The 9,508-nt window shown below is 46.8% G+C and overlaps 1 protein-coding gene across 1 annotated transcript in view; it reads left to right on the forward strand.

Moving 5' to 3' along the window:
• Nucleotide 1: 1 nt before the first annotated feature.
• The window catches only part of CHST7 (carbohydrate sulfotransferase 7), a gene marked incomplete at its 5' end in the record, with an annotated part of 26,695 nt that continues 17,188 nt past the window's right edge, over nt 2–9,508 (forward strand). Inside the window, one exon of the mRNA XM_019523851.1 lies at nt 2–744. Coding sequence (XP_019379396.1) covers nt 2–706 — 705 coding nt within the window. The remainder of the gene's footprint in view (nt 745–9,508) is intronic.

Raw genomic sequence — 9,508 nt, forward strand, 5'->3', positions numbered from 1 at the left:
GGACGGCGCGGCCTGCGAGCGGAGCTGCCCGCCGCGGGCGCTGCGGGACCTGGAGGCCGAGTGCCGCAAGTACCCGGTGGTGGCCATCAAGGACGTGCGGCTGCTGGAGCTGGGCGCCCTGCTGCCCCTGCTGCGCGAGCCGGACCTGGACGTGAGGGTCATCCAGCTCTTCCGCGACCCCCGCGCTGTGCACAACTCGCGCCTGCGGGCCCAGGCTGCGCTGCTGAGGGAGAGTGTGCAGGTGCTGCGCAGCCAGTCCCTGCACCGCCAGCTGCCGCCCCCCGGGGGGCTGGGGCGGCGCCAGCGCCCACCCGCCGAGTTCTGGGTGAGCGGGGCGCTGGAGGTCATCTGCCAGGCCTGGCTGGGCGACGTGGCGCTGGCCCGCCGCGGCCCACCAGCCTTGCGGCGCCGCTACATGCAGCTCCGCTACGAGGACCTGGTGCGAGAGCCCCGGGCCCAGCTGCGCCGCCTGCTCGCCTTCACCGGCCTGGCTGCTCCACCTGCCCTGCTGCGCTTCGCCCAGCGCATGACCCACGGCACGGCCTACTCCTCCGACCGCCCCTTTCTGCTCTCCGCCCGTGACGCCCGCCGGGCCGTGACTGCCTGGAGAGAGCGCCTCAGCCGGGACCAGGTGCGCCATATCGAGACTGCCTGTGGTGACGCCATGCATTTCCTCTCCTACCCGCTTAGCGCCGGCCCCACCTAGCCGCGCTCTGGGTGAGTGGGGCACTGAAGGTCATCCAGGTAAGAGCCATCCACCTGCCTCACCTCACCTTTCTGCTGCAGCCTCCGCCTGCACCGGGGATCGGAGGGAAAGCTTTCTTGCCCCCCGTGAACACCTTTGGGGGGTACGTCGAGGGGGCAGCGACTGCAATATCTGCCCCAACACCTCTTTTCTCTTTTCTTTTTAAAGAGAAGCTAGAAGCTTTACTCACAGGCTGGGGCACGTCTGCAGAGGCTGCAGCCAGTGCGTGTCTGCCACAACGCAGGTGTTTCTCCGGTTAAAAGGAAAACAGAAGCTCTACTTATAGGTTGGGGCAGCTCTGGGGTGCAAATAGAGTGGTGCCTGCCACAATACCGATGTTTCCCACGTTACAAAGGAACTTCAAGCTTTACTTATAGGTTGGGTCAGGTCTAGGGCACAGATGGAGCCGTGCCTGCCACAACACAGATGTTTCTTCAGTTAAAAGGAAACCAGAAGCTCTACTCATAGGCTGGAGCAGTGCTTGGGAGCAGCTAGTGCAGTATTTGCTGCAATACCAATGTTTCTCCAGTTACAAAGAAACTAGAAGCTCTGCTCATAGGCTGGGGCAGGGCTAGGGGGTAGCTGGTGTGGTGTCTGCCCCAACATGGATGTTTCTTTCCAACATGGATGTTTCTCCAGTTAGAAGTCAACTAGTAGCTGTATGAATAGGCTGGGGCAGATCTAGGTGCGTGTTGTGGCAAACACACGCTGGCTGCTCCCGAAACCTGCCCCAGTCTGTGAGTAAAGCTTCTGGTTTCTTCTTAACTGGGGAAAAATAGTGTGAGGTCTACTGCAAACCCAATGTTTCTCCAGTTAGAAAGAAACTAGAAAATTTACCCATAGGCTGGGGTAGATCTAGGGGGCAACTAGTGCTGTGTCTATCACAATACCAATGTTTCTGTAGTTAGAAAGAAACTTGAAGCTTTACTCAGAGGCTGGGGCAGATCTAGGATGCAGATGTGTGTTGTAACAGACACTGCGCTAGCTGCCCCTTAGATCTTCCCCAGCCTATGAATAAAGCTCTGGGTTTCTCTTTAATTGGGGAAAAATAGGTGTTGTGGTAGACACCACGCTATTTTTCTCCAGTTAAAAAGAAACTAGAAGCTCTACTCATAGTCTGGAGCAGATCTAGGGTGCAGATAAGAGCAGTGTCTGCCACAACACCAGTGTTTCACCCCTTCCTAATTCCTAACTCCCACAGCTGGATTGGAGCCTGGCTGGATTGGGGCTGGGCTATGCCCCTCTCCCCTGCAGGACTGGATGGGACTGGGCTGCACCCCTTCCCAGGATGAGACACAGCCAGGGTCAGGCTGGGTTAAGTTCCCTTCCCCTGCATGGCTGGATCTCGTCCAGGCCTCTCCCCTCTGCTTTCCTCCACCCAGCCCTGTTGCTCCCTCTCCCAGTGCCAGATCAGGACCATTGCCTGGATCCAGTCCATGGACAAACTGGGCACCACCTATCCAGCCTACTGGACAAAAAGGTAGAGCACAACTACTGTCATCCACTGGAATTTGGTGTGCTTCTCCTCAACTGACTCCTTCACTTTTGCCTGACTAGAGATGCTACTGCCACTGTCAGGCAGTTGTTTTACAACTTAGGGTTGAGCAGGAATCAGAGGTGGGCAGGGGAGGATGCAACTTCACCTCTGTATCTCCCCACTCCCCTGCCTCTTTCCCCTCCTGGATCTGTCCCTGAGCACCTTAGAAACTAACTGGTTCAGACAGGCAGGAGCTTTTGTACACATCACCCAGTCTACTTCAACAATACCCAAACTTCCAGACAAATGACGTGGTGCAGGAGACACCTTCCCTCCCAGGGGCAGCTTAGAGACTAACTGGTTCAGACAGGCAGGAGTTTTCATGTGACATCTACAGTCTACTTCAGCCGTGCCCAACTTTCCAGACGTGGTGCACGGTTAGTTTGCGAGTGCAGTCTAGCATGCTATCCTGGCCCCACGTATTGCCTCAACCCCATGTGCCAGGATCCAGCTCTGCACTAGCCTCACCCCATGTACCTGGATCCAGCCATGGAGTGACTCATGGGTCCAGAAATTTGGTGGCAGGGGCATGGCAATTAGTGATGCCACCAGTCTCACCTGTAGCCAAATTTCTGGACTTCGTGGGGAGCCCTGCAGACTGGATGACATGGCTCTGCTGGCTGGGTCTGGCTTGTGGGCCAGAGATAAAGTACCACTGGTCTACTTAATCAGATGACCAACACAGCTAACTACCTCCCAGGGGAGGGAGAGGAAGGGGCCTGTTGGCTCTATTGAAGTTCCTGGGGTCCTGCAGTACCACCAGTAGGTATGTCTACCTTTCTGCCTCCCGTGTCTGCCCTTCCTGCTGGCAGGCACCAGATACCAAAAGAAATAATGTAGCTGTCATATGAAGCTTCTGTGTGAAGCACCTGCAATGCTGCTCTCCCTCCTGGGAGATAGCACTTATTCAGAGTTGTGGTAGACTGCTTTAACCACCGTTATGTTGCTCTTCTTTGGCATTTCTTAAACGTGAAGCAGGAGCAAGCAGGCAGGGTACGTTTTCATGGCAAACAGGCAGGGTGAGATGTGGTATAGGCATTCCCAGTGCAGGGCTGGAGGAGGGTTTCACACCCGCCATATAGCTGGGGTGGATCTGGCTTTGCCTGTGGCCCAGGGTTCTGGATTTATCCTCTGTTCACACTGGACCTGGGTTATCCAGACACTTCGTTAGGCCTGAATTCAACAGTGTCATTCTTTAAGCCTCAGATGTGTTAGGGAAAGACAAATTTCCTTCGCAAACTGTCAGGCCAGAAACAACGTGCAACAAACATGATAGTGAAAGCTCAACATCTGTAGTAGTAGACAGAAAAAAATATGAGTAGGCTGGAAATATGATACCCTTCAACAGAAGCATAGGGGAAGATCTTTTACTTGGGTCTTGTGTTGAGTAGCATCTCTACCGTTCTGTGAAGGCAGGGCAAATTAGTTCCCTGGCTTTAGTAAACCTGATGCTAAAAATTCCAAGGATTGGCCCACTTACTTGTTCCTCTATGAGACTGGACTGTATCTAATGGGAACAGCATGTTGTTAACTTGAAAATGTCAGGTAAAGAAAACTAATCTACTAACCTCTGTACACATAGCACTTCAAGCTTAATACTGAAAAAGCATATTCTCTCAGTTTATCTTTTTGCTTATTTCTTTTCCCCCACTCATCTTGACCAGTAGAAACATGCTTCTTTAAAACTGGACGGTATTATGTGTCAAAGGGACAACATCAACCAAAACTTAGCTTTGTATTTCAAGTCTGTGAAAAGAGATTCTTCAATTCAAAACTGGAAACAGTTGTTTCTAGGATCTGAAAAAAAAATCCTGTGACGGCGATTATCAGATAGTAAAGACTGGATAAAAGGAAAGTAACTATGTGCAAAAGTAGATCTCTCCTGAAACTTTTCATTGATCAAGTTAAAAGAAATATCAAGAACAAACACATAAATAATACTTAACTTGGAAGATTTTGAAACATAAACGTTAATAGTGTGAATCTTTTAGGCTACAAATGTTAGAGTAGAATCTAAAGTGCTGTTACATAAAGCAGGCTTCGTAAAACTTATCACAGAACAAAAATTCAGGGCCTGCCCTAACTGCCAGTCCTTCTGTGGTTGACTCTGCAAATTTATGATGCAGAAAAATACGGTCGGTTTAGGAGAGCTCTGCTTTCATTTCACTAACTCAGTAACTTGTGACTAGGATGGAACAGTCTTTGTCTACAGGGATTATAGAGGAGCCCTGCTAATACAGCATAGGGGAGGGGGAGGGGGGACGCATAAGGGGCGAGGAAAGGAGACATTTTCACTTTCTCTTATTTTAACGGAGAGCTATAAAACGTGATTAGAGGAGTGGAGTCAGCACTTGGCTACAATAAGCAGTCGGAAAAAGATCTGTTTCATTGGAGCTCTTAAATTTTCGTTAGAAAAATAAAGACTTCCTAAACTAGGAATATTGTTTTTAAATTGGTTTATACGAAGAAAAGGTAGATCTAGGATGACTAACATTTTCCCTTGGGATACCTTGTAAAGGCTGGAGACAGCAAAGTGAACCCTTTTATATTAACCCTTAATATTGAACATTGTTCTCAGTTAGTTGAGACAATTATTGTTCTTTCCTTACTTCCTCCCCGACACGTTATGTTGCAGCACCCCAGACTCTGTCAGTCACATCCCATCCAAACAATAACATCCCTTCATCTGGTAAACTTGCTTGTGCAGACTGATGCATGTGTTTCCTGACAAGGCTAAGACGGACTAATCCTGACAAAGTGCTTTTAAATGATGACTTGTTTTAAGGTGTTTAGGATTCAGCCTGGATTTTGTAACTGCTTTTGCCTATATTTCCTGGAACTAACTTATTCTGGTGTGTTTTCATTTGAGGAGGGAAGAAAGTTGCAATACATTTAGGAGTTGTAATACTTTAAGTTGTTGCAGACTCTGCTCAGCTTTTAGGCAATGCTGCAATGGTACACAATCACTGTTGCAGTCAGATATAAAATGGAAACCTTGAACCTCAATCAGGGCTAATCCAGGATCAAGAATAAAACTATACATGTTAAGTGCTGGAAATGAAGGCAGCTCTAAAGAAGTATTTTATTCCTGCTGTGAAGGAGTATTTAAATTACGTTGTAGGTTTTGATGAGTAGTATGTTGGAGAATATCAGTTTCCTTGTCTAACTGAAATCTTAATTTACTGTGGATCAGGGTTTTTCCCCTTCAAATGTGCTTTTTAACAGTAGAAACTGAGGGAGAACATATCCTATCGTCGTCAGAAACTATTTAATTTCACTCTACATGTTTATGCTGTTTTCCACGTCTGAGTTTCACTGTGAGATAGATACAGAGAATTTTTCACCCTTGTGCACTAAAATGACCTATTTTACCAGGGTCTTTGCTGTGTTGTCTTATAGCCTTATTGTAGTCAATATTGTTGCACAGGCTGTGAAAACAGAATTTGGCCGCAAGTAGTACATTACAGTCTATTAGATGGGTAGCACTAATTTTCACCCCATTAAACAACCTCACTTGTCAAACTGCTCAGTGTATATATCTTGCCTGACTTGTACTGGCAGGTTGAATCTTGAGAGATCCTGGAATCTCTTGATCATTTATTAACAACTTTTCCACACAAGCAGATGTTGGCTGCTGTGGTCCCCCTGCTTTACCTGTGGGCAGTTAGGGTGTTGCATCAGGGGTGATAGTAGTTTTACTCTGGGGTCAGATTATAGATTTGTATAAGATGGTGTGGATAGGGATGATCCTGCCTGAGGCAGGGGGTTGGATTGAATCCGTGGAGGTCTCTTCTAGCCCTACATCTATGACTCTGTGATTTTAGCAACAGAAACTGGAATTAAACAGAAACACATCTTGCTGAAAGTGAGATGGGGAAGTTTTGGTTGACCTGCTTTCTGAAAATAGCTGGGACTTACTGCTGAGAGTTTTTGTTTTGCAGCATTTTAACTACTGTGAATAACACAGACAGAATTTTGGTGTACCAGTAAAATCCCAGTCCTAGTGAATGGTACAGTAAGACAATATGTACATTTATCTGATGGTAGCACCATGAGTTAGGGTACAATGAGCAAATGTTAGAGCTAATCTAAACTCCACATGCCCAGAAGGGGTAGATCAGTGCCAGAACCGTGGGATTTGAACAGCTGAGACTGATTTACAACAAAACACTTGTATTACATCACATGTAATAAACTGACAGCTTTTCTATATTAAAACTTCATGGGAACATTGGAACAAACTGGTAAGTGTTTACAACAAAAATTTTTGTCATTTGCTTTAACTTAACAGTTAGTTGTCAAGCAGTTGTTTTGTGGTACATATAAACTCCAACGTGGTAATTGTGGCCAACCTGCAGTACACATGCCCTAAGTGGCACAGGTAGTCTTTGTGCGTGGCACATGGTAGATGAGGGAGGAGACAAGTAGGAGACTGGCAGATGGGACAGAAAGCAATAAGCAGAGTAGCAGATGGGGATGGAAGTGGAAAGCAGAGCAGGCAGGGGAAGGAGAGCACAGTGGCACTTAGGGAGGGTGCAGGGCTAACCCATTGCATGTCTGCCAGAAAAAGGTTGCTCCCCCAAGGTAGCTAGCTGTGTCAGTTTGAAGTCAGGCAGAAGGCAGGGGAGGGTAGCACATTACAGACTAACTGATTCAGAAGGACATAAGCATAATATTAACATTTAAATATTTACTTCAGTTCTGCAGTATAAACTGTACACTGACACAATCAATACATCTGGATGGTCAAAGATCACAACTTTGACCTTGCAGATGTATTGACCACATATACTATTACATGGTACTTTGGCTGTGAAACAGTATATGTGTGATGGAAAGCTGTTTATGCCACTTTATGCTTGATACTTTGTAGGTAAGTATTAGTATAGTGCTTTAAAGATATCTATGTTATAACCAATGTTAAGTACAGAGGAAATAGTTTTAGCAGTATTTCTACTTTGTTTTTCTGCTTGAAAAATGGAAGGAACTCCAAATTCATGGTTGTGGTGTCCTCTGAAAAGCAAGTGTTAAACAAGGATTTGCGTTGCTGTTTATAATAATCTTCATATGACATGCCTATTTTAATGATTATTTCTATATGTCAGCTTTTCATATTGCAAGAAAGGTTCAGGGTTAAGTTAATTATTTCCTTTTGGGGAATTGATACCAAAACATTATCTTCAGGCCAAATTATGTTCTTGGACACCTATGTGAGATGATTAACTTTTAAAAGTTTTGCCCTAATAGAACTGGTTCTCTGAGAGGGGAGAGACTGTACTCTTGTACTGTTATGGAGCCAACGAGTTTGAGGATGTAATCACTTCCTTCTTGAGCTTAAAGGACTGACATCGAATCTGGCTGATTGGACTTAAAATACACACAAGGACAGTAAATCTGTTATATGCTGTCTTGGAAGTCATTTTTCAGATGAGAAGCATGCTATAACCCATTCAGTGCTGTACGCTTCATTAAATATTGATTTGCCACTTCTGTTAAATTTGGCAGTCCTTCACTGTAAGGAATAAAATGGGAAGAACAAGACTATTAATGAGAACTTTCTTTTGACAGAGATTTTCAAGACTTTGCTTTTGCTAGTCCTAGCTTTACCAATGATCTGGATCATTTTAATGTACACCTTAAATAGATTAAATTAGTCAACCCAAAACTCCTTGAAATAAAGGTTTCCTATGACTGGAGCATCTGTTGCTGCTTCTGTGGCAGAGGGATACATTTGCAAGCCCTGACTCCAACAGTATCAAAGACTGATTAACTTTGTAGTACTTGGTGGTCATGTCTACACGAGACCCTTACAGCTCAGTCGTTCGTTACTACCAGGATACTGTGCAGTAGTAACGAGTTACTGTGCAGTCACTGTCACCAGGAAGCCTTGTGGGGATGCTACTGCGCAGTAACTCCAGGTACTGTGCAGTCATTTAGTACTTGACTATGCAAATATTAAATGACAGCACAGTAACAACTGCGCAGTAAGCATCTCGTGTAGACGCAGCTGGTGTCTGTCTGCATATTTAGTGCCAAGAAACTGTAGCTGTCAGCACTGATGTGTTAAGCTCTGGTGACCTGTATCCCAACCTTGCAGGCTGCTGCTGATCCATCAGTCAGCTTTCTTTTTTCATCACTTGACAGAGCTGAAGAAGTAATAGCTAAGGCTGTTTTTAAGCTTGCCCCGTTTCCTAGCAGAAGGCCCCGTTTTCTGTTGCTCAGCTTTGCCAAGCTTGACACTTCTGTCCAGCTTGAAATTTTCCATGCTGGGAGTCTGCCTCAGGCTGAATAATTTTGGAAAACTTCAGACAAGATTTCAGAGACTACGGGCAAATAAGTTATCTTGCCTGTGTTTAAAACACCTTTGGAGAGTTTTACTTTGAAATGTTTTACTATGTGCTTTGCAGAAGGTTATGTTCTTTGTCTGGTGATTTGCCTTTTAACTCATAGTTTCATAGTTTGTAGGGTCGGAAGGGACCTGAGCAGATCATCGAGTTCAACACCCTGCCATGGCAGGAAAGTACTGGGGTCCAGCAAGGTGTTCATCTAGCCTCCTCTTAGACCCCCAGGGTAGGAGCCCGCACCACTTCTCTTGGAAGTTGGTTCCAGATCCTAGCTGCCCTGACCGTGAAGTAGCGCCTCCTGATGTCTAACCTGAATCTACTCTCTGCCAGCTTGTGACTTATTCCTAGTCACTCCTGGTAGTGCACGGGGGAACGGGACTTCCCCAATGCCTGCTGGTCCTCTCTGACTAGTTTGTAACAGGCCATTAGATCCCCCCTCAGCCTTCTCTTCTGGAGGCTGAACAGGTTCAGGTCCCATCACCTCTCCTCATAAGGCCTGCCCTGCTGCCCCCTGATCATGCGAGTGGCCCTCCTCTGGACCCTCTCCATGTTGTCCACATCCCTCTTGAAGTGCAGCGCCCAGAACTGGACACAGTACTCCAGCTGCAGCCTGACCAGTGCTGTATAGAGGGGGAGGATCACCTCCTTGGACCTGCTCGAGATGCATCCGTGGATGCGTGACAAGGTCTGGTCGGCCTCCCTGACTGCATCCCCACACTGCCGGCCCACGTTCATTTTGGCATCAATGATGACTCCAAGATCCTTTTCTGTCTCTGCACTGACGAGAAGGGAGTTCCCCAGCCTGTCGGTATGGTGCTGGTTCTTCCTCCCCAGGTGCATCACTTTGCACTTATCGGTGTTGAATCCCATCCTATTCTCATC

Source organism: Gavialis gangeticus, unplaced genomic scaffold, assembly GCF_001723915.1.
Source record: "Gavialis gangeticus isolate Ggan-Ray unplaced genomic scaffold, GavGan_comp1, whole genome shotgun sequence".
Lineage (NCBI taxonomy): Eukaryota > Metazoa > Chordata > Crocodylia > Gavialidae > Gavialis > Gavialis gangeticus.